General features: G+C 46.0%; 1 protein-coding gene across 1 annotated transcript in view; it reads right to left on the bottom strand.

The window, feature by feature from the left end:
- PAPPA2 (pappalysin 2) overlaps positions 1–26244 on the bottom strand; it is a 188553-nt gene that overhangs the window by 91459 nt on the left and 70850 nt on the right. Inside the window, exons 4-10 of the mRNA XM_019500187.2 lie at positions 18344–18637; positions 15715–15907; positions 12613–12734; positions 9220–9712; positions 7184–7312; positions 1733–1824; positions 315–508 (exon numbers count right to left, since the gene is read on the bottom strand). Of these exons, the coding sequence (XP_019355732.2) occupies positions 315–508; positions 1733–1824; positions 7184–7312; positions 9220–9712; positions 12613–12734; positions 15715–15907; positions 18344–18637 (1517 nt within the window). The remainder of the gene's footprint in view (positions 1–314; positions 509–1732; positions 1825–7183; positions 7313–9219; positions 9713–12612; positions 12735–15714; positions 15908–18343; positions 18638–26244) is intronic.

Raw genomic sequence — 26244 nt, 5'->3', positions numbered from 1 at the left:
AAAAAACCCTTTTCTTGGAGTCACGTTTTGATCATGTCACCTTTTGCTGAGGCCCAAAGCAGTGCAAAGGAGACCAAAGTTTAGCCCATGTCACAACAGAGCCAGCACTGCTGTTTGGTTTTTCTTTCCAAGGTTCCACTGACAACTGTAAATCACCAGATTAATGATAATCTCTTTGCTGCAAGCGTGAGGGGTCATGGGACTTTTGGAAGAGATGCTCTACAAGCAAGTCCAGGAAGGTTAGGCTAAGATCATGTCAGGTTTGGGAATTCTCCCCATGATTGGACAGATATAAGGAAATACCTTGCTCTTACCTTCACAATAGGCTCTCCAGTCACTACGGAAACAGGGCATGACTTCTCATCTTGGTGGGAGGCAAAGGCCTGTGTTGCCCACTGATCCACGTATCCTTTGGGAGTGTAAAGGCCACAGTCTAGGATACTGCTTCTTCTCTCAAAAGGCTCACACACTCCATCACCATCATGGACATAACACAGGCTCGGCTCTCCTGCAGAGAGGCCAAAGGCAACAAAATTTATACAGATGCAACCCAACATTTATCTATGATACTTCTGCTGGGGAAGGGGGTCCTAGCAAGGAGAATAGCTCACTGCAAAGATGATATAACACGGGGCAGGGAAGAAAGGTCAACACCTTCTCGCTTGCTGGGAACAACAAAGACAGAAGGTTGCACAGAACCTGTGTCTCGCTGTGTTAAGCAGGGATGTCAAACATATCACCTATGCCTACAAGGCTCCTGGTGGACCCAAGAATTTTGGGGCAGGGTGAGTGTAAGGGGTAGGGCCTATCACATAATTTGGGATGATGGGGTCCTGCTGGAGATGCCTTTCTGAGGTTGGAGGGTGAATGATGGTTCTGCCACCACTGCTGCTTGCCCAGCTGCTGCTGGCCAGGTCCGGATCTGACCTACAAGGAGCCCTGATCTGCAAGGATCCAGCCCAGAGAGGGTGAGTTTAACACTCCTCATCTAAAGAGATGGGTGTGAGTAAAGACAGCATGGATATGCTCAGCATGTCTGGACAGGACTATGATTAGCAAGCAGCATCTGGGCTTGTTGACAGATGGAATCTACACAACAGGGACAAGATGGGATCCGTAAACTGCCCCAGGAGCACAGCTTGAAGACAGATATTCTGCAGTAATGGGCCAAGTGACTAGGTGTTCAGAGGAGTGTCACTGCAGGGTCTGGACAGAAAGGGTAAGGTGAAAGGTCTGCCCCAGCTGACATGGCCCTCCAGGTTAAAGTGCTCCAGTTTCTGCAGCCAATGGTGAACACATGATAGTCTTAGTTCTGGGCACGGCAAATTGTATCTGGAGTTAGAGCAGCAAGCAGACTAAGTTGTCCTTGGTTGGCCTTGGTTACCTTTGCTTCCAGACTGCCTTGCCAGCTCCTTGACACCCATGTTCCAGCCCAGACCCCTGACTTCTGACAGTTGCCTCCAGGCTTTTGTTTGGTGATCTCCCACATCCTGGTCCCTTACAGCTATAGCTGCATACTCCAAACACCCTAGCCAGTGTCTCCAGTCTGGATCCTTGCTCCTGATTCAAGACTCTATGGTAGTGCCCTGCCCAACCACATCCTGGTGGCTTACAGACCTTGGCTTGTTGTGACCTGCCTGCTCTTGACCCCTGGTTTGTGACCCTCTAGGGTTAAGCCCCATTCACCTGCATCCCAGTTGTGCCCCTGACAGAGTGATCTTCCTGAACTCACCAACACAGTTGAAGCCCTTTTCCTTTTTGCATGTCCTAGAGCAGCCATCTCCATCCAACAGATTCCCATCATCACATTCCTCATCCATGCTCCTAGGAGAATGCCAGCAAGAATCATTAAGACCACCCTTGCCTACAACTTTCAGGCTTGAATCTGATAATGATTCAATGGTTAAAAGCTACTACTGAGTCAAATTTCATGGATGGGGCCATGGGATGACAGCGTATGGAGAAAGCAGAGTCTGACTTCTGTCAGGGGGTAAAGGGCTGGAAAACCCCAGTGACAGAGGGGTTTCCTATTTCCCACCATTCCCATTCCCATTTTCCCCTGAGGTTTTAGGATGGGATTTTTGTGTAAAAGGGCAGCTACCAAGGCCCAGGAGCAGATCCAAGACGGGTGCCATGATGTAGTTGCACATCCTCCCTTGATCCCTTTGAGGATAGTTGGGGATGGTTCTGCTTTAAATAGGGGGCTGGACTAGATGACCTCTTGAAGTCCCTTCCAACCCTAATTTTCTACAATTCCTGCTCCACTCAAACTTAAAATTGGACCCGGGCAACTGTAGGCCAGTCAGTCTCACCTCCATCCTTGGTAAAGTCTTTGAAAAAATTATCAAGGCTCACATTTGTGAGAGCCCGGCAGGGCAGATTATGCTGAGGGGAAACCAGCACGGGTTTGTGGCGGGCAGATCGTTCCTGACCAACCTAGTCTCTTTCTATGACCAGGTTACGAAACGCCTGGACACAGGAGGAGGGGTGGATGTCGTATACTTAGACTTCAGGAAGGCCTTCGATACGGTATCCCACCCCATACTGGTGAACAAGTTAAGAGGCTGTGACGTGGATGACTGCACAGTCCGGTGGGTGGCGAATTGGCTAGAGGGCCGCACCCAAAGAGTCGTGGTAGATGGGTCGGTCTCAACCTGGAAGGGTGTGGGCAGTGGGGTCCCGCAGGGTTCGGTCCTTGGACCGATACTCTTTAATGTCTTTATCAGTGACTTGGACGAGGGAGTCAAATGTACTCTGTCCAAGTTTGCAGATGACACAAAGCTATGGGGAGAAGTGGACACGCCGGAGGGCAGGGAACAGCTGCAGGCAGACCTGGATAGGTTGGACAAGTGGGCAGAAAACAACAGGATGCAGTTCAACAAGGAGAAATGCAAAGTGCTGCATCTAGGGAGGAAAAATGTCCAGCACACCTACAGCCTAGGGAATGACCTGCTGGGTGGCACAGAGGTGGAAAGGGATCTTGGAGTCCTAGTGGACTCCAAGATGAACATGAGCCGGCAGTGTGACGAAGCCATCAGAAAAGCCAATGGCACTTTATCGTGCATCAGCAGATGCATGACAAATAGGTCCAAGGAGTTGATACTTCCCCTCTATAGGGCGCTGGTCAGACCGCAGTTGGAGTACTGCGTGCAATTCTGGGCGCCACACTTCAAAAAGGTTGCGGATAACCTGGAGAGGGTCCAGAGAAGGGCAACTCGTATGGTCAAGGGCCTGCAGACCAAGCCCTACGAGGAGAGACTAGAGAAACTGGACCTTTTCAGCCTCCGCAAGAGAAGGTTGAGAGGCGACCTTGTGGCTGCCTATAAGTTCATCACGGGGGCACAGAAGGGAATTGGTGAGTATTTATTCACCAAGGCGCCCCCGGGGGTTACAAGAAACAATGGCCACAAGCTAGCAGACAGCAGATTTAGATTGGACATTAGGAAGAACTTCTTCACAGTTCGAGTGGCCAAGGTCTGGAACGGGCTCCCAAGGGAGGTGGTGCTCTCCCCTACCCTGGGGGTCTTCAAGAGGAGGTTAGATGAGTATCTAGCTGGGGTCATCTAGACCCAGCACTCTTTCCTGCTTATGCAGGGGGTCGGACTCGATGATCTATTGAGGTCCCTTCCGACCCTAACCTCTATGAATCTATGAAAATCAACTGCTGGGGAGAGGCAGTGGTATTCAGGTAGCAGTGAGAGTCAGTTGGCTTCATGGCTCATTATAATCTATTCAAACTATCTGTTCTTTTGTAATTTTACTATCTGTTAGGCATTCCTGGTAATGTCTCTCTTCTATTTCACAACCCTGCAGACCATTTTTAGATCTAGCTAAAAACCTTCACTCAGCAATGGTAATATTAATTCAGGTGTGGAAATGACTGACAATGAAATATTGATGCATTGTCAAGAGACTCAAGAAGGCTAGATTTTGTTTTATAAATCTAGATAACAGAGTACATATAACAATAAGGAATACAGCACTAATAATCTTTTGACTATTTTTAGCCTAGGTTGTTGTGTTTTCTAAACTTGATATATATATGCCACGTCTATGCAAGATGATGACCGCACAGTCATTACTATGCAGTCATTTAGTACTTGTACAAACAGGTATTAAATGACTGTGCAGTAATCAGGTTTACTGTGCAGTCACGCCAAGGAACAGCAGTTTTGTGAAGCTGACTGCGCTGTATCTTATGACTACTGTGCCGTAGCGTCACATCATGCTTCCTGCCATGCAATGCTATGGCATGGTAGTCATGGGATACTGCACAGCCAGCATCTCATGTAGACGTGCCAATAATCTAGCAAGTTAGTGCACATTCCAATAAAGTTATATTTCTTTTGGCTTTGATTTAAAGCAGCACTAGGCTGCTAGCATATTAGTAAAGCTTCTAGTTTCTCATTAACTGGAGAAAAATATGTTGCATTATACATGATGATGTGCCACACCACTTGTACCTCCCTTTTCAAAATCCACCCATGCTGGAGACATATCTGGAAAGAGTTGCTGGAGAACTGTGAATGCAGTGAGGAGAAGATGAGAGGTGGAGTTGGCAGGAAATCTCTCTGGTGTAACAACCTGCAGGTTCCTGCAGGTTGGAACACAAGCTGTAGTGAGGATGATTTGGAGGGTGACACCAGAAAGCTCCATGCCCTTGGAAAATTTTGCACTAGCTCCAAGCACACATTACACCTCATGGCTGCAAACAGCAGCTTGGATAAAGATCCAATTTTTTGCGGTCCAAATGAAGTGCCTTTATTGCTGTGTAGAGCTCTGTGCATGAAACATCTGGGAAGCAGCAGGTTTTCTGGTAGCAAGTGGAGAAGTGGAGGTGAGAGAAGAGAGGGTTGAGACGAGCAAGCAAGGGCACAACTCCAAAAAACTCTGTTCTGTACTTCACAAGAAAAAGAAAACAGTTTCCAAGAGCAGAGCCTGCCACTACACTGTAAAAGCTGGTCTGATGGCAAAACTAAGGGAAACGTTATGCTAAGAAGAATGTGCATGTTATTACATGAATCCACAAAGACATCGCTTCAAAAGCAGCCTTCAAACACAAGTGCAGCTTCCTGCACATTATCATCAAAAAGATCTGGCAAGTTGACCACTTTCTATTGTTATACCACAGAGACGGGCAATTATTTTGGGTTGAGGGCCACTTACTAAGTTTTGGCAAGCCATCAAAGGCCACATGATAGGCAGCCAGGGGCAGATAAATATTAATTTTCTAAATTTTTAGGGGCCCTGCAAGCCAGATAGAATGGCCTGGCAGGCCGCATCCAGCCCCCGGGCTGCATTTTGTCCACCTCTGTTATATCACCCTGAAGGTTTAAAGGGAAAGACTTGTTAAAAGTGGGTTTCCCAAACTGCATTCCTAACTACACCTGAGATCAATAACATTATACTATGTCACATTCTCAGCCGCTTACTCCCATTTACCCTGCCTGTTCCATCTTTCCAACATCAGTCATCTTGGCTATTAGGGCTAATGTGGTCATTATCTCACTGGAGTCCATGGCCAGATTACACCAGCTGAAGGTATAGACCCCTGTTTCTAATCAGCTTCCCCCTTGGGGTTCCTATACCAGCACAATCCTTTTCCTTTTGCTTTCACAAAGATGTGAAGGAAGACTGGATTTAAAAAAGCTGTAAGAGAAACACACTGATATTTTTCAGTGAAAAGCTTATGCAGAGTTTTTCACTGAAAAATGGTTCTGATAAAATGGTAAGTTGGAAGTCAGAAAAAGTCAAATAGGAAATATGGCAAATATTTTATCATGGAGGATAATTAAGCACTGGAATAGGTTTCCAAGGGATGTGGTAAGTTTCCCATCACTTGAAGAGTCTTTAAATCAAGACTATGTTTCTAAAAGATATGCTCCAGGTGAACCATTAGTTTCCAGGTTTGATGCGGTAGTTGCTGGGTGAAATTCTATGGCCCATGCTTTGCAGGAAATCAGACTCAATGGCCACAATGATCCCATTTGGAGTTAACATCTGTGCAACTTTATTATAATTAGATGAGTCAGAACCGAAACACTGGATCCAAGCACCTACCAACTTTGGGAGAAGTTCAGATCAGAATCCATGTCCCAACTCCACACCTCTCAAGGCCCATTGCTAACTCCTGGAGATAATGAAGCTTTGCAACAGGCCTATGTGTTGCTTAAGGGACCATAGGCCAATGCCCACTAAGAAACTCTGTAAGTCTCCCTTAGAAGGGAAGCCACTGGGCAAGAAAAAACTGATTCCTTGGGACAAATCAAAATATATCCCAGACAGGAGTGAGGTCATAGGTTTAATGAGTGCACCAAGGGGAGGGCACTCAGCAGACCACACTGGACAGTGCCCACTGGCCCATGAATGAGTCCAAGGAGCCAGTGGACACTACCCAGTGAAACTCTGCCTGGAGACAGGATTGGGGAAGGGACAGAAAAGCCCCACAGTCCCTGGAGGTCCTCCCGGCCAGAACCTCCTTCCTGGTGAGATAGATGGCTAGCCTAGCTTGGCTAGGGCCAGGAGGAGGTTGACCAGAAGGTCCTGGAACTGTGTGGGGCTACAGATGGGAGTGCACAAATAACAGAAGAACAGTGAGAAGAACAGTGCAGCCAGAACCTCACCAAGAGGGTCTGAAGGAGGTAGTGAAGGGGCTGTAGCCTGGTGCACTCAAGGTAGGTGTGAGCCAGGGTCTCCCTCTGCTCACAGGAGAGACAGGTGTTGGGGGTGTCTGTGAAGCACACCAGATACACGCCCATGGCAACAGGTCTGCGAAGGAGCCTTCAGCTGAGATTTCCTGGTGGATAATGGTATCAAGATGGAATACAGACTTGTCCACCAGGGACCCTAGTCCTTGCTGAGCATGTCCTACCACTTGATGTCCAGGTGGGATGTGAGGATGGGATAGTGGAAAGTGCCGACTACAACCGTGTAGAGCTGGCCATGATGGGTGGCTCATAAATGGACCAACTTGTTATCCCCCATCCTGCTTAAAGGTTTTGGGTTTCATCATCAGTTTAGCTGGGCTGCCTGGGAGCCACCAAGTTTAGAGGCATTTCCATGGCATAAACCTAGTGCCTGTGAGTGACAGATTAGGCTGGTTTGGTTTAGTTTTAGGATGCAACCTTCTTAACAGGACTGCTTTGAAAATAACTTTCTATCTTGTGTGGAATGTTATACTTACACGGTCACTTTTCCATCTCCACAATAAGGAGCACCATGAATGTGGATTAATGGTGGTGAGGGCTCTCCCACGGCTGTCCCGGCCACCCCCTGGATCTGATAGCGGTACAGTTCACCTGGTGTGACTTCCCTGCAGAAACACAGAGGAATCCAACAAACTGTGAAAGCAAGCAATAGCTTTAAGCAAGACATATGTCTATATGTAGCTATTTACAACAGATTCATGAGAGACACTGGGGCTGGCTTTAGATCCTGGGACTCACATGCTCTGTACAAAGGCAGAATGGAAAGATAACAGCCCTGTGGAAGCTGCACAACCAGGTGGGAAACCAGGGGACATGTATACATTAGAGATCCTCTTCCACTGTAGCTGTGCCAGCACAGCTGTATGAATAGAGTCCCTTACTAGAGTCACAGCACTTGTCAGTTGTAGAGGTTTTGCTACTGGCATGGTTACGCCACTTCCTCAAATGAGAGAAGCTAACCTGGCAGAAGCCCTCTTTTATGGGCACAGCTGCATCTGTACCTGAACTTTTGCCAGCTTACGATGTCAATGAGGCTGTGAGACCTTTTCACAGTTCTCATTGATCTAGTGTACACCTGGCGAAAGGTGAAGTTTTCGACTCATTTGCTCCCTTCCCAGAGCTGCTGACAAAGAGATGTTAGCTTGTTTCCTCACAGCAGATGATTTGGGAGCTCTGTAAAAAGGTTTCATATAGGATTTTCAGTAGTGCTTAGTACTGGCCTAATTATGCACCCAGTAATGTCAGTAATGAAACTCCCCATGAGCTCACAATGGGTGCAGCATTCAATGAATGCTGCAGTCTTTTTAAAACCCACACTGAATATCCTTCCACCCACTCTCAACACCCTTAAACTCTATCTGTGTGTAGCAGAGGGCACTAGGAACGTGACAAAGAATACCCTGCAAAACTAATGGATACAGTTTTTAAAACCACCAAAGAACCACTGACTTTTAAAGGGAATTAGATTTCTAAGTGCCTAAGTGACTTTTGATATAGGTACTTTGGCTCTTAAATTGCTCAGGTGCTTTTGAAGTATTTACCCAATGGCTAGATCACTAGCCAAGGAAGCAGAATACTGAGAAAGGGAAACAGGTAAAAGGTAAAGTGGTATGGGTGGGAGTGAAGAAAGAGCATCAGGAGTGGGAGAGCTGGTCCTTAGTGCCTTACTGAAGTTTGCCTTGACGGCCACCATTGTTGTCGTAGTCACTTAACTGCAGATTCAGATCTGGATTCAATTCAAATCTGGATCTGGGTTCTGAATTCCCTCAAAAGTTTAGGGTACCGGGAATGAGACTTCTGATTTGGCCCATTATGATGACAGCTTGGCAAATTCCAATCTAGATTCTAATTTCCAACATACCCAAAGTCTAGCACTATTTAGGTCTGTGATGGGTTGTGGCCCATCTCTAGTATTTTAAAAGTTTCAATAAAACATTCAGCATGACAGTAGTCTAGCTGAACCAAGAGTTTTTGGGTTTGTTGCAGGAGTCATTATCTGATTTGTATGCTGCAGAAAGTCAGATAATGAGGTCTAAAGGCTCTTTTTGTATTGGGATACAAGCTTTAGGAATATCTGACAGTGCAGTCTGTGTACAAACACACAAACAAAAATACAGATATGCCTACCCCCCATTCTAAACTGCCATAAGCAGAAATTATAAGGGGAAGGTCTTTGCCAGGTAATACAGAAATGCCTGTCGCTTTTCTCTCAGACCATCTCATGGCATTGCCTCTTGCTCTTTATGACGTGTACATTCATTACACAACTGGGAAATGCCTCAAAGGTAAGGGGTTCCTTCCAGTTGGCTCATCTTCTTGATGAGTATTTAGTTACATGAAACTGCTATATGCACTTGGGTGTCTTAGTGCAAACTCTGGTGATGGGTACAGAGTCCACTTGTGAGATCAAACATTTCAATCCTAAAATGACCAATGAATCTAAAAGGACAGCAGTCAGAACTAGAACCCCCATAAACAACATAGCCTCTGATGAATCAACCTTGCTACTCACGTGTCAGTGAACTTTCGGTGCATCTGTATCCCTGCAATGGGGGACCCATTAGCAAATGGTGGGTCCCGGAGGACCCGGTACCGTATAGGCTTGCAGTTGGAGCAAAGAGGGCTCTGAGGCATGGAGGTTAAGAGAGCAGCATCTATCTCCATTCTTTCATCAAAGGTATAGACCTTTACCCCAGATACCTTCTTGTTGATGTTGAGCTTAATGGTAAGAGGGATGTCACAGAAGGTGTCCAGGGGTCCCAAGGGGATGGATTCCCCATGCTCCGTCAAGATTTCAATGTTGGAGAGAGCCTTGGGTGAGTCCGTTGAGAGGTATGTGGTCCACAGCATAAGTGAATCTGGGTAAACAGGATGCAGGAAATGCAGCTCCAGGATACAGCCATAAGGCTGAGGGCAAGGGACAGTCATGTTCATATGATATAGGTGGAGCTCTGGGCTCCAGGCTTGCAAGCTGGGCTCACAGGGCTGATCCACATCTGGAGGCCCTAGACACAGGAAAAATAAGGATCCCTATAAGGAGCAGGGTATCTTACTTCAGAGATATGATCCTCTATAGGTACATGCATCCTATCACTAGTCACCTGTGCAGGTGCATGCATGCACACATACACGCATCTTGTTGCAGATACAAACCACATAACTTACTGCTGTATGTACACACATGCACATATATGTGTGCATACATACCACACATAAATAATACCACAGAGGACAAACACATATTGGAACATGCAAATGTTTGACACACTTGGTTATCTATGCACAAATCCTGAGATCCTGGCAGGCAGGAAGATACAAAGATCCTATAAGCATGCACACACACACAGATTTATGCACACCTGCTTGTACCAAACATGTTGTGCAAACATGTTTGCATCAATATGATAATTCAGGCAAGAACACACATACCATACATAGCAGTGTACACACAATACCACATTTACACAGATGTGCATTTTGATAGAACCATAGACATATCTGTATATACAGACAGACACATGCTCACTATAATAAAAAATACAGGCCAAAGCACACATGCTTAGAAACATATATTGACATATGCTGCCACAAATACATAGTGTACACAGTAATGCAAATAACAGAAGACCTCCACATCTCCAGACATCTCCCCATGCTCAGCTACTGTCTGGAGGCCCACAGACATACTTGTGCATACAGACACAAATGAACACATGCACTGCCCCAGGAGGACTCTGTGGCTGATCTCATGCCACAAGCAGTTCTGACTGTACACCTGGGATGGGGAGAAAAAGCATCTTAAGTTCTTTGTGAGCAACCCATGCCCACTTTCAGCATGAGGGTCCATGCTGAGCATCCCTCTCATTCACAGAAGTAAAGGAAGCCAATTTTCAGGTATATGTCATTCAAGTGCTCACATCTGAGACAAGCTATAAGTGTAGACAGATGAACAGTTATAACACTTTACAGCTACTTTGCTGTAACTGTTTTGCCTGCCATCTCTAAGGCATTCAAAGTAGGAGCTAAACCATTATAACTTTAAACCTGTTTTATTCAGCTCCCCTACGATTTATTTGGCTCTCCTCTTTTGGTACTATAATTTATTTGGCTCCATTATTTCAGTACGTGAGTGGACAGAGACAGCAATTGCACTGGTTCAACAGTCATGCAATCTATAGCAGCAAGATGCCCCCTGCCTTTTAAAATGGTTTAGTGTTATATCTGCACAGAATCCATGGGAGATGCATGGGTGTGTGCCTGTTTGGTAGAGGGCAGGGGAGTACACATACGCTCTGACCACTTTCAGGATGGAGGAGCCCAGACAGGTTCGCAACTATGGATCTCAGTTCTTAGCTAACAAGATTTCCTGAAGGTCAAAGGGATTAGGGTGCAGTCGTGAGACCCAGTGCTCATCCAAGGCTAAACAATGCTGAAGGAACTTTGCTACAGGGCACCTTGAGACTCTTCTCTCACAGGGAAATCCTCAGTCTGGGGAATTCTAGACTAGTTCAAGCAAGTAGGGATGGCCATTGCATGCTGTGCTCCAATTATCCCAGGCCAGCATAAGTGTCCCCAGTGCACTGTTCCCTTTAGGAGTACACACTAGTGGTGTCTACCCTGTCAACAGAATCACAGCTCCCTCCTGCATGAGTTCAGAACAGCCAACAAGGAAAACCAATACTGACAGACTTCAGAGCAGTGAAAATGTAATGTCCATTTTCAGCCTCATTGCCTCTTGGCTGAAAACACCCCCATCTTCTGCAAAGGCCACAAGCATTTGTTAGATTTGGTGCCAATGCATCCACTTGTCGCTAGCCCCATGAAAACTATGATCTGAGCAGAAGTACCTCTCTCACCAAAGCCAACATGCACATGTGTAAACTGCACACAGGTGCAAAGATGAGATTGGTATTCATCACTAAGGACAAAAAAATCAGTTCAAGTCAGTAAGGGGAAAAAGTCCTTCTTCTAACACAGTGGGAAAATAAAAATGCAGAGGGGAGTGAGTCAGACTTTGGGCTTTCAATCTAACTGGGACAAACCTGATTTTCTTTTTTTTTTTTTGTTTGTTTTTGTCCATTTCTTCTGATGGTGAGAAACAATTCCATCCAGCCCCAACTAGAGCTGAAGTCTCCTGACAACAGCCACAAGCAAAATCATGAAACACCTCTTCTCAGTACAAGGGCCTTGTGAGTATCAGCTTGCAGTAAAATCCAAGCTGTGACTTGTTTCTAAGGCAACACCTGGGACTCCATAATGATAAGCCATACCAAGGTACTTTCTAATTGACCAAATTGACTCAAGCCGTTGAAGCTGGATTGACCTATAAGATCATCTAGGACAGTAGTTCTCAAGAGGGGTGCTGTGGCACTCCAAGGTGCCAAGGGAGCCTTTCAGGGATGCCAGTGTGGGAGCCACCACTGCTTCTGCAACCAAGTGAAACTACCCCATGCACCTCATGTGGAGCTAGACTGGGAAAGGCTGGGGCAAGAGTGTGTGCTTCTGCCTGCATTAGGGTTATCTGATAAACCTAAAGCAGGCAGAAGCACCCACTCTGCCACAACCCTTTCCAGCATGACCCTGCATGCTCCTCCACAAAACAGAGGTGTTGTCCCATGGGGCAGTTCCTCTTGGTTGTGGTGGCAGCCTGGTTGAGAATCACCGAGGCAGCACAATAAGGGTTCTCAACCAGAGAGCTGCTAAATACAAAAAAGTTATGGAGGGGTGCCCCAACTCCAAAAAGGCTGAGAACCACTGATCTAGGCATCGCAACTGTTCCCATTTACTGGTATCTCCAGTTAACATCCTGAGCAAAGAAAACTGACTTCCAAAACATCTAGAGAAGTTGCAGTCAGAGCTGTAACTTCCTTGCGTTAAGTGAAAGAGAAAAGACAAAGCACTTTACCTACTGCCTCCTCTGGGGTCCAGTAGCCGGAGGAGTCACAGACCCGAGGGGAAGAGGCCTCATGTACATACTGGCTGAAAGTCCCATCTTCAGCGCAGTCTCCACAGAGGGTGCCAGGCTCTCTAAAGAGCAGTGAGAGAAAAATGAAAGACACATCCATTTACAGTCTGGATTCTCCTCCATTTATCCCCATCTTGGGATGACTGGATGAGGTGTGGGAACCCCAAAGAAGTCAGCCTCCAGTCAGCCACTTGACCTGCATGTGCTTAAAGTAACCCCTGGAAAAAGCTAGAGAGATAGAGTGGACTTGCAGCAACCTGGCTTTGACTCCAGTCGTGTCACAAATTCCTTGTAGGACCCTGGACAAGGCACGAAACATTCTTTGCCTCTGTTCCTTATCTGTACAATGGAGATGATAGTATCCCTTGGCTTGGCTTGTTAATTTGGGCTCTACACTGTTTGAGATAGGACCGGTCTCGTTGTGTGTGTGTGTGTATGGGACCCAGCACAAAGGATCTCAATTCTGACTTCTTGGGATCACTATAATAAAAATAAATAATGATATTAACCACCAGGGGCAGCATTAATCTCACCAGTAGAGAGAGAGAGAGTACTCCCTGCTTTAAGGAGTCTGTAAAATATTCCCTTTGATTGGTATGGATGGGTCCGTAGCACTGGCAATGAACCTAACTGGATTTAAGATGGAGTGTGGTGACTTAAATGAAAGGGGTTACATGACATGATTGCCTGTGATGGGCAGAGTACCAGACTTGGTGGCCCAGCAGGTCCCTTCCTGTCCTATGTTTCTACTTTCATGTCTTTTTCAATCTTAAGCTTAGCCATTTCCTATCAGAGCCATTCTTTTGATTACCCAAGCCCACCTAGTAGCTCAAAGTAGCCCAGGTTAGGGGATATACACTTTTAGGAGCACTGACAAAGCATTGTGTATATACCATTTGGTGCAGCATATGACTGATTACAGTATCCTGTGATTGTCCAGGAAGTCCTCAGCCACTGATTTTCTTTGACTTGGAAGGGAACAGATTTGTAAAATAGCTTTAGAGGGATGTGCAATTTCATTCATATTTGGAAAAAGCTTTCATTTGGTAGTTGTTAGAGAAATGCAAAGTATTATTCTTATTCTTTTCCAAACATCTTATGGGTGCATACCCATTGCAAATCACAGCTTCCACAAGTAGAGAATATCCATAAGGATTTATCCAAGCAAATATATAAGCATGTGCTGTGGTGCACCCCATTCACTTAAACACTTGAATTTGTGCTTAACTTTAAGTAGGTACCTAAGACCCATCAAAGTTGATGGGATTTAAGTAGCACATGCACGAAATTAAGCAGTTGTGGAAGCAGTTCACTGAACAGGCATGGACTGCTGAATCAGGGCCTTAGCTAGAGTCACTCACGCTTTTACAAGCATTTGCCTAGCTATTAATAATCAGAAGACTACATACAGCTACGTCCGAAGTTCATGAGAATCAGTGGGAATCTTTTCACTGACTTTACTGGGCTGTGGATTAGGCCCATGGTTTAATATACAGTGGGAATGTCTATATAAGATGCTAAGGTGACAGCAATGTGATGCAGTGTCGGCAGTCACAAACTGTGACACCGCAGCTACATCACTGTAGCAAGCACTCCCTCAGTATAGTGCACCTGCTATGGTGACACAGCGGCAAAAAAACCCCTGTGTGCTGCTGGCATGGTGCAGTGAGGGCTGTTACTGCGCTGTCATTTAGTGTTTCCTAAATGGCAGCACAGTAACAAAGGTGCCATAGGAACACGTGCAGACGTGCCCAGTGTTATATATGCAGGAACTCAAAAGCAGATGGATGTTCATTTGATATGGTCCAGATTCATAAACACAGGCACCTAATTTCAGGGCCCCAATCTATACTTAGGCACTAATAAATATGAGCGGCCTAATTGTTCAAGCAGCAGCCACAAGGTAAGATGAATGGGATTTGTGGGTGTCCGGCTTTTTGTTGGTTGCCAGGCTAGGCATTTGGGGGCATTTTTACACATACATTTGTCTGCTCTGACACACCGGAAATCCAGTGCATTGGAGCAGACTTGATTAATCGAGCCTGTGGAGGATGCATTTGTATAAATGATGAAATGCACGTCAGTGCCAAGAAAATGGCAGTGGTACGCTTTGAAACTAAAACATTTTCGATGTGTTTTAGTAGTTCAAAAGCGTACTACCACCATTTTCTCAGCACTGACGTGCATTTCACTATTTATGCAAATATATGCAACGCAACGTAGGGTGCTTTTAAAAACACCCGGTGTTGTGCGGCATGCATGTGTGCATACAGTATAAGTGCCTAAATTTAGTTACTTATGTCTGAAAACATTATTGACATGCACAGAGTTACACAGCAAGAGTTCATGACAGAGCTGGTAACAGAACCCAGATTTTGAGGCTTCCTGTCCTGTGCCTTAAGCACAAGACCATATTTCCTCCTTGTAAATCGCTAGTTTATACAATACGTGCTAAGTGAAGCTCATTTTTCATTCCATGATTGTGCTCTGGGGTTGCATTTGGCATCATCTCTGCCAGCACAAAACTCTTTGGCTTCCTCTCCCAGCACCCTGACAATGGAATGTTTTTTGGAGAGCTCTTGTTCAACCCGTAGGCCTACATGGCCATTAGAGTGGTACATACACAGCTATATATGCAATTTTGGCGGACACAGTTGGGAAGGGTTTTGCCTCATTCCTCCATTTCTATGAGGCAGCTGCACGAATAGCTCTCTGCTCCCCATTTATTCAAACACAAAAGAATCAGGCGAGATGTGCCAGCTGGCACATGGTTTGAAGGATATGCCAACTCATCTTCATCACCTTCATTGACTTCTGAAATTCCCCAGTCTGGTGCCAAATGACTTCTTCTATGGAACCATGTTCAAATAAACAGTGTCAGGCACTTTGCAGTAGAAATAAGAACACGTGGCTATTTAGGCATCCAGTTACAGGGGGAGTTCGGTGGTAGAACTACAAAATCAGCCATCAGAGACTCTTACTTTCCCTGGTGCATTTCAGTTGACACTGGTTTTCCTGCATGCAAAACATGAAACCTCTTACCTTTCATAGAGAATGCCACTAATGGGAGGCAGCCAGTACACTGTGAGGGAGCCTTGATCCTGACCAATGACCATTGGAGGCATGGGGATTGGAGTGGGCTTTCTGCTCTGGCTCCATTGCTGATACACCAGATCCAAATAGCAGTGCATTCGAGCCACCTGGTTTGGGGTGAAGCTGTCAGTGCAGTCATCATCTGGAAGAAAAGAGAAAAGAGAAAAGAGAAAAGGTTAAGAGAGTGTGGGGAGGAACTTGTTTGTGAAATGTGTTGAGATCCTCAGGTGACAAGTATTATCATAACCTTTGCTATTAAGTGCAACCCTGCTATAACAGTCTAAGACCAGAGAAGGATGGCTAGAGAGAATCCCAGTGGCTTGCTCTACAGGACTCCTCTCTTGCTATTTCTCAAATCTGCCACAAGATGGCACTATTTCGGCAGCCGCTGGCCTAGCAAATCCCTTAGCAGCGCATGGTTGTTTACAAGGGTGCTCCTTAAGTCACACTGCATTAGAGCCCAGGCGACAGTGTAATAACAGGAGCTTACTAAACACCAAGGAGTTGTTTTGGGGAAATAAAGAAAAAGGAAAGAAAGAAAATCAGTCGTTCAGATCAGACCTTGATGCATGTAACAGAGGCATCATGATTGCCACAGTGCAGGACCTGCCTTCCAGACATCTCAAAGGCCCCCTCCTTTGAGTACAGAGTGGGAGCAGAGAGACAAAGCCACAGCTGACGGAGTGGCTGCAGTGGGGCTAAGCCCTTTCACACCAGCTGAGCCTACAGTCCACAGCCTCATCGAGAGCATGACCCTGCCAGGACCCATCCCTCAGGGGTAGCTGAGGAACATCAGAAGTTATCCTGTCCACTGCACAGCAATGTGGGTGGTGTGTAGGGGTACTACCCCTTTTTGACTGTCTGGTACCTTAGACCAGATTACTGTCAGTTGGGCACATGCCTAACCACTGACCAGGGTATAACACAGCCAGTCCTGCAATTGGCCACCTGTCAAAGTAATGACACCTCTGCCTCATATCTTCTCAGTCTGGTTTGGCAGTATTTAAAGAACAAATCCTGAATCAATGGGAGCAAGAGCTAGCCTTGGACTTAAAAAAACTGAAAAACTAAAACAGTTCTCTGGAGACAGGAAATGTTGGCCAAGATTTTCCCTTTATTCTTCCTCCAATGTGCCTGCTCACGTAAATAGGAATTGCTGTGCTGAGGTCAGAAGAGATACACTTACTCACATCAGCAGAGGATCTGGCCCTTAGTTATTATTAGAATTGCACAAGTACCTAGACGTGACACCTGAGGTCAGGGTCTCTGTGCCAGGTGCTGTGAACACATCTGGTGGCTGTCTAGTCCTTGCCCCAAGGAACATACAGTCTACAGCACTAGTTTAGATGAGTGACACAGAGTCGGTCCACAGGCCAGATTCAGTGTGCAGGGTCAGTCTACAGGCCCAACCCAGCACCTGGGGTCAGTCCAAGGGCCTAATCTGGCATGCAGGGTCACGGTTCTCTCGAGTCTGGAAATGTAGTGGTAGGATGAGTGGGAGCAGTATTAATCACTGTGGTGCCAGGAGCTGTGGCAATGAAAGCTACCCCCACTTACCACGCCACCACATTTCCACACCCTCTGGAAAGCCTGTGGGTCAGATGACACAGTTCCCTGGGCACCCTCTGACCTATGGACCATGCTTTAGCCACCTCTGATCTACACAGACAGAAGCAGGAGAAAAGAAGTGTTGTTGCCACACCTATCTCTGCAACCAGCCTTGACAGCAGGAGAGATGGGCTCAATTCTTAACTACTGGAAGCAGCTCCAGAAAAGGAGCTGCCATCATTTTCTGGAAACCTCAGAAGAATTAGACATTGTGTTTTCATGGCATGAGCCTCAGGGAGAAAGAAGGAGAGTTGATGTAGTAAGACAATAGTGCATGGATGCTCAGTATATCCAGAATCCCTTGTATCATCATCTTTGTGCAGTTACAACTCCAGTGGTCTCAGCTGAGTCCCAAGGACTAAATTCTATTGCACTTATCCAAGTATTACACCACTGCATCACCACTGTATGTCGGCAGAATAATTCCTGATAGAGGCTGAGGTTAAAGAAGCATCATCCTCAAGGGTCTGGCCTCCTTGTTAGCAGGGGTGGCCTGATTTCCAGATGTGCTGATTGCTCACACTTCCAATGGAAATCACTGATGTGTGACAGTGCACCACATTTCCGGAAACCAAGTCCCTTAGGTTCATTCCTTTAACCCTTATGCAGCATGTAAGATATTTATTATGGTGCATTTACAGATGGTTTAAAGATGGGTTTGAATGCCTCAAATTAAAGATGTTGGTTTCAGGCCACTTCCAGCGGTCTACAGAAAGTCACACAAGAATAGGGAAAAACACCCCACAGATGTCAACAAGGAATTGCCAACACACTCTAGGCCAGATCTTTAGCTGGCATAAATGGCATAGGCCCAGTGCTGATCTTATGCCAGATGAGATTCTAGTCTGGATACCCAGAGGGGCCAACGACCAGAAAGAAATAAGCAAGGAATGAAAGGACCACCCAGACTGATGGGAGTGAAACATGTGCTGAGTTTCTAGAAAAAGCTGCATCTATTGACTTCTGTTACCTGTGTAGCTCATATAGTTGTTGAATGGGGTTCCAGAGAAATAAGCTTGGCCACAGGTGTCATTGCTAGGCTCTGGATCATGGCAGAGTTTACTTTTCGGGGTAGGGGCTGTGTCAGCGCAGAGATCTCCTGTCTCCATGGAAGGTGCAATTTCCCTGCAGGGATCATCACAAGATTCCCTCTCACTCACTCCTTTAAAGACGTGGTAGAGCCCCAGAACATGGCCCACTTCATGGACCATGGTGTTGGTATGGCCAGGCATGCCATAATAAGATGGATTGAGGACCACGCCACCTGGAATTACAAGCACAGTGAGTATCATTAAGAGACAGGCAAGAAGCAGCAGTTACCACTAACCTGTAATCGTCTTTTTCTTCCTGGTCACAAACAAGGCTGACTTCCGGGGAAGCTGTAGGAACTCAGCACCTTGTGAAAGTTGATCACCTCACAGGATTATGTCCTTTTTTATCTGACCTAACACCTAGGTCATTAGGTCATCTCAGCTCTGCTCTTTTTTCATGTCTCTTCTCAGATAAAACTCTCAGCCATGTACATCCTTAAATATATTTCTGACCTGGCATATCAATTTGAGATTTGCAATGGTAATGCCTTGACAGCTTCTGCCTCCCATCGGCTCCTCCACCCCCAGATCACTGCTCTGACGCATCAATCAGCCTGCGAATGACAGAGCTACTGGTGGGGGGGGGTTCCCCCTCCCTGGCTGCTCCTGGGGTCCCTGGAAATGATGCCACCCCTGCATGCCCAGCTCTAGGTCCTACAACTGAAGTGCGGGGAGGGCAGTGGGACAGGGAACTGCCAGGCATCTCCCAGGCCCAGTGGGGGCTGGATCTAGGTGTATGGTGGCATGGACTGCAGAGACCCTGGAAGCAGACAAGAAGGAGGACCCCCCCCTGTTTCTACCACTGCCACTGCCACTGCCCTTGGGGTGACTGGGGTGGCAAGGCAGTGATCTGAAGGTGAAGAGGCTGCCTGTGAGGTGGAGGGGGGATCCAGGGGCTGATGGGCGGCAGCAGGGTGATTTGGAGGGTGGAAGGATGACCCTCCCCCACTCCTTCCTGTCCTATACTGTGGCTAGAAAGCTGGCAGGCATGGCAGGCATGGAGCAGGCTTGCAGCCCCTGGCCACACCCCTGCTTGCCAGCCCTCTAGCAATGGGTCTGGGCAGTGCACATTAGGCTATAACCCCAAATGTGTGGCTGATCACTAGCACTGGTTAACCTTAACACAGAATAACATTCTTTAAAATGAACACCTGCTGCCTCTAACAGGTAATCTCACCCCTAGCAGCTAAGGACTACATTCAAAATTGGGTGTAAAGTAATGCAGATTAAAACCCAAAAAGAGATGGGTCTACTAACTACCACACTGAATTTGACTTTAAATGTATTATTCATTTTGGAGCAGGGATTCAAAAGCGCCTAGCAGAAGGCAATCCAATAAATCAATGACGCCACGTGCTCCTCACTCATTCACAAGCTTCTGAACCCTCCCTTCCTCCCTCCCTCCCTCCTTTGTTTTCAGTGGTGTTTTAGTGTTGATGAAGCTGCCAGATTGAATGCACTGGAGCCTTCAGTTCATAGCTACTACAGTGCAAGTCTACCCGTACTACCTCAACCTAGTATCCTCGTTCTTAATTACAGAACTCAGGAAAAGGCTGTTTATCTTCACCCAAGCCCGTTCAATCCCTAGTCTCTTTGCCAGGACAATCAGCAAAGCTGGAAATTGGGTAGGGATTTACAGGGATATGTCGACACCTACTGAATGGAAAACAAAACTGAGACTCACCAACTCACTCTTCATAGCTTACCGAGTAGCCTTCCCCAGTGGCAACAATGATGTGATTGACACCAAAATGAACGAGTCCAAGTCAAGCCTCCTAAGGCATTCCCTGCCTTAAAGAATGTGTGTTTTCCTTTCCTAAAAACTGCACGTGGATTTAATGCTTACACAAGTGAGGGGCTATTAGCATGGATCAGAGCCAAACATAGCATAGCATTCCCTATGCACCCTCCCAATGCATTGCAGTCCTGACCCTGAGCGCCCTCCCTGTTCTTACAGCTCTGGGTCTGTGCTATATTGGATGGAAATATTTTCCATTGGGAACATTTTTTATGTAAAGTTGCTTTTTTTCCATCTAAATTAAGAAAATTTCTGGCAGAAGTTTTCATTTCTTCTGAAATTTTAAAGTTTTTTGACAGAAAAATTATAAAGAACAACAAAGTGGGGGTTCCCTCCTCTTCCCCCTCCTTTTGTCCTCTCTCTTCTTTTTTCCATTATGCTACTGGAAAAGGGAGAAAAAACAAGGGAGAATTCAAAGATGTTGGGTCAGCAAGGCAGCCTAACAGGATAAATCATTGCAGCTGAGAGACAGCAGTAGTAGGTATCCTCAGGTTAGTGTTAATTTAGCTAGCCCAGATGCTAATGCAGTGAGATATGGGGACTATACAAGCTCACCCAGAACCCTCAAGCAGCGAGCATTTGCTGAAGCTTGTTCTGTCCTGTACTCACTTCTGTTGATACGCTTGCTAGCTACATCCAACCGTTGTGCAATCATGCCTCCAAATGCAATGCAGGCATAGCCTCAGACAGGTTTGATTGAACTCTAGTCTCTGGACCAACTTGCTACACTACTGAACTACCTCATGTCTCTTCCCTTTGCTCACACCTAGAAAGTCTAGGATATCCTTTCTAAGGGACAGTTTCGTTCTGATCGTATTGTTCTTGGGTTTACACCAGTATGACTGGCTGCACCAAAGAAGCTACACCAGATGTGCAGTAGGGTGGGACTGAGATCAGGCATGAAGAGGTAAATTCTACCCTGACGTATGTCCTGAGATGGTACTTTAGCAACGGCAGGATTTGGTCTAGAGGCCCTGGATTTGCTATCTATTACACCAGAATAAATCCCAGGCGACTCCACTGAAGATGCTCTGGGCTTACAATCATTCTATGGAGCACTGGTTCTATAGCACTTTTTCACGCACAGCCACCTCCCTCCCATATTTGCTCTCACTTTACAAGTGGTCTGTAGCCCACTAGCTGGAAGCCACTGTTATATAGACTGTGGGCTCCTGAGATAAATTTGGTAATTTGTAAAACATCAGTGCACATATGACACTGCAAAATCAAAGCACTGCATTGCCATTAACCAATTAGGTGAGACCGTTCGGGAGCTTAAACACTTCTTGATTGTGCTTCCTGCTGTTTCTCCCAGTATGGCATAGCATCCTGGTTCATGGGGGCCCTGCAGCCTTTGGTGCAAAGAGGTGATAAAGTGACAGAGGGCCCCCAGTGAATACGCACCTAGACGAGAGGGTCCCAAGGTCCCAAACACACACACTTGCTGACATCTCCATGGGAGTCACAAGAACAGGGGGATATTCAGGGCATGGTGCAGGGTAGGCCAGTGAGACTGACAGGCTTTACAGGTTCTAGTTCTTGTTTTATCCACCGTGTTCTTTATGCTCTTTTTAAATACAAGGATGTAACTGAACGTAGTTTCCCTATTTCCTCAGAGTGGGGTGTTTGCACAACTTGGCTATCAGTTGGCTGCCACAAGCCCCAGGGATGTGACAGCATCTGGATTGCAAGCTAAAGCTGCCTTCAGCACTGCCCAAACAAGTGCCAGGGGAGCGAACTAGCCTTCCACAGTGCCACAATTTGGGCAAAAGTTTCCTAACTCAGTCCCTGCACAGGTTCCTGCACTGCCACATGGTTGACTCACAGCCGCGTTCTATGCCAAACCAATACAAGCTGCACAGTTTTACCTTTTACCCATTTTCTCATCCAGCTGCACCTGAAAAGCAGTGTAGGCCACCCACTTACATCCCTGAAGCATCCAACAAAACTGCACACCAGGGCTGAGTTTGGCTCATCCAGGTTGCCAAGAAGAGAGACCTTCTTTCCCCTGCCAGGAAGGGCAAGGGTGAGTGAGCAAGGGGGCACTCACTCAAAGGAAACCCTAGCAAATCAACAAAAACCTTTTTCACATTTTAATCAAAACAAAGTACAAGAGGGGGAAAAAAAGCCAGTCTCCAGCCAAACCCAAGTCTGAGTGAGGCAGGAGGCTCCCTGCCCAAGGGCTGAGAGGAGGAATGCGCATGCAGAAAGAAAATAATGCTCATAAATACATGAATGGGATGTTAAGAACCGGCATTAAACCTGCAGCACTGACCGCGAAGAACAGCAAATCAATCCATTCGGGCCTGATCGCTCGGGGCACCAGGGGCCCAGAAATCTAATATTCCCACCTTCACACAGAAATCTGAAACTTTCCACTCCAGGGGAATAAAACGTTATTCTAATAGGGAAAGAGAGCTGCTGCCGACAGCAACTGCCAAGACCCTGTACCCATTTCCCCCCCCAAAAAGGAAAGGCATGGCTTTTTTAAGCTAATGAATGGATGGAATAGGAAAAGAGGAAGGACTATGACCCCCCTCCCTGAATTTCCCTTCACTTCCTCCATCCATGTTGCTCCCTGGTGAGCAAAGAATGTCAACAAGCAAACTGCCCTAAACCAGCAGGACTGCCCTTAGCGCAGGCCCCTAAAAGCAGGTCCAGAATCTGCAATCACTAAAAAAAGGGCCTGTCCGAGAGGGGGGGGGGTGTAAACACACACACAATCCCACTGCAATAAATCTATTCCCCTTCACTTCCTTCCGCCCAGCATCCCACTTTCATTGCTGCCTCACCTTTTTTCCCTCCTTCACTTTCACTTTGTGTAATCCTGTGGGACCAACTTAAAGACTGATTTCAGTGGTTTTTAAATGAAACCCTCACATCAAGCCAGGGTACTCAATGAACATCACCCAAATGCACTAACCCTGCCAAACACAAGCCTTTGCCTTACCCTTCACACAAGCTTGACCTTCATCAAAAGCCTGTTAAGCTAAAGGTGCTAGTGATGTTACAGAAGCCTGGCTTTGTAATGACATCAGACTAGCAAGAGTTGTTGTTTAATGATTTTGCAAAGGCCTGTGCTTTGACTTTGAGATTAACCCTTCATGCTAAAGGTGCTGAACTAAGACACCCTCTGAAGGCTAAACCTCAATGTCACTGAACAGTCTGAGGCATCCGATCAGCAGCCATCACAACAGCATCTGCACTGGCATCCATCCTCCATGCTACACTGCATGAAGAAGTGACATCAGAAAGGCTCTATTATCATACCAGCTAGTTAAAGCAGTTCAACCATGGAGTTCACAAAAGCCTTCTCCCTTGGAGTTCACTGGTACATCAAAGCAACACAAAACAATATGCCTAGGTTTACAGTCTAGGTTTACAACTGTTTAGCAGAACAAAGGCACCAGAGTATATTGGTGAATCTGGCCTTTACATGCAAGACCTTTACCAGTACTATGCACAATGATGGAGCAGTGATTGTTCACTTGCTGAGCTCCAATGCTGCTTTGCTCAGAGGGCTCCTCCTGTTCTTCTACCTCTATTGCTCTAGTGGTGTTGCCTCAGTGCACCAGGGAAACCTTATAGCTGGGTTACAAGGAGCTTTTCAGGCACTGATGCTTAGAGCTAGCACATGGCCGTGCTCTCTTTACACAAAACAGCAACAGTTGTGCCAAATAATACATCAATGAGAACTAGACACACATATCCAAATTATACCACAGAGTCAATATACAGGCAGTCCTCAGACTTATGACACAATTGGTTCCTGAAAACCCCGTCTTAAGTTGAAATGTTGCAACTCGGAACCAATTTTCTCACAAGAAACAATGTTACAAATGGGGGATTGGTTCCTGAACCAAGGCCCGATACCCTATTTTCACCAAAAATACCCCAGAATTTTGTACTTGATCAATTATAGATGAGTAATATAACTACATTAATGTATTTATATTGTAAATAGCAATCATATTGATTTGCAAGGACTTCTTTGAGGTGACTTTGCTGGACTTTTTGAAAGGCTCTTGGTTGGACTTTTTGAAGGGTTCTTGGATGGAGTCTTCTCAGGAGTCTTGGATGCAGGTTTTTTCTGGAGTCTTGTCTGCTTTCTTAAAGAACGTATCCAAGGAAATTTGGACAGATGTTCTCCAGGGAGATGAGCGACGCAGCAAACTTGTTCGCTGGCATGGTGTCGCATCAGATCAAGCATTGTAAAGTTGAAACGGATGTCATAAAGTTGAAACAGGGTGTCAATTTATAAACGTTGTAAGTGCAAAACATTGTAACTCGAAACATTGTAAGGCGAGGACTGTCTGTAATCAATGGAGTAAGTGCATGCACGCTCCCTAGAGAGGCAGGCCCCATTTAGGAAGCTACTGACCTTCAGTGTCACAATGGCACGTTTAAGGAATCATTGATCTCAGCCCATCTTTAGTCCATTGCAACCCCAGCAAGAGGTTACAACAGTAATTAATAATATAATAAAAGCAACAGTAATTAATAATATAATAAGTAATAATTTTGCTTAATTATAACCTTATTCCTTTAAATATAGTTTATGTATTCAATTTTAACTCAATGAAAAATGTGAAGTATCTGCATATTCCATTATTAGGATACTTTGGAATGAAGAAAAGATATGTCACAAAGGCTGCTAACAAACATGGAAAATAAAAACAGTGCTTTACCGGAAGAGGAATTGCATCAGTCTGTGTGCTTCAGCAGGGCTTTTTGGTGCTTTTATTGAATAGTTTATTGAATCAGCTATTCAATAAAAGCACCAAAAAGCCCTGCTGAAATGCATGAGCTATACAGATGCTGGGCAAGCCAGGTCAAACTGACATGATTCCTCTTCTGAACATGTGCTGCACTCGTTGAGGGGGTGTGCAAAGCTGAAAGTAAAGTGCTGTTTTTCCCTGCACATCTGTCAGCAGCCAAACTGATAAATTTAAAAGACAGTTTTAAATTAAGCTTTAGTTCATAAACTAATTAATATATTTACTTATAAACTTCCAGAAAATTAACTCTGGACTCAAAAAGGAAGTGCTGTAAGTTTGGGAACAACATGCTTTATTTTTCATATAGAACAGAGGCTGAATCCCTGCTTACAATGGCAAAATGGGATTCAACTTGAACTATTTCAAGTTGATGATACCAAACTCTGGGGTAAAGCATGATACCAAACTCTGGGGTAAAGCATCCACACCTGAGGATAGGAGGGTGATCCAGGCTGACCTTGACAGGCTCAGGAATTGGGTGGATGAGAACCTGATGATGTTTAGCACCGAAAAATGCAAGGTTCTCCACCTTGGGAAGAAAAACCTGCAGCATCCTTATAGGCTAGGCAGTGCTACACTGGTTAGCACTATGGATGAAAGGGACTTGGGGGTCATGATTGACCACAAGATGAATATGAGCCTTCAATGTGATGCTGCGGCCAGTAAAGCAAGCAAAACGCTGGCTTGCATCCATAGATGCTTCTCAAGCAAATCCCAGGACGCCATTCTCCCCTTGTACTCAGCTTTGGTGAGGCCACAGCTGGAGTACTGCGTCCAGTTTTGGGCTTCTCAATTCAAAAAAGATGTGAAGAAGCTTGAGAGAGTCCAGAGAAGAGCCCCGCACATGATCAGAGGTCAGGAAAACAGACCTTACGATGACAGGCTGAGAGCTATGGGACTCTAGCCTGGAAAAGTGCAGGCTCAGGGGTGATCTGATGGCCACCTATAAGTTTATCAGGGGTGTTCACCAGAATCTGGGGGGGTGATTGTTCACCAGAGCGCCCCAAGGGATGACAAGGTAGAACGGTTATAAATTTCAGCAAGACCGTTTCAGGCTGGACATAAGGAAGAATTTCTTCACTGTCCGAGCCCCCAAGATCTGGAATAGCCTGCCACCAGAGGTGGTTCATGCACCTACATTGAATGCCTTCAAGAGAAATTTGGATGCTTATCTTGCTGGGATCCTTTGACCCCAGCTGACTTC

The sequence above is a fragment of the Alligator mississippiensis genome, chromosome 5 (genome assembly GCF_030867095.1).
Source record: "Alligator mississippiensis isolate rAllMis1 chromosome 5, rAllMis1, whole genome shotgun sequence".
NCBI lineage: Eukaryota > Metazoa > Chordata > Crocodylia > Alligatoridae > Alligator > Alligator mississippiensis.
The sequence above is the reverse complement of the archived record's forward strand: the minus strand, read 5'-3'. Positions and strand labels throughout refer to the sequence as shown.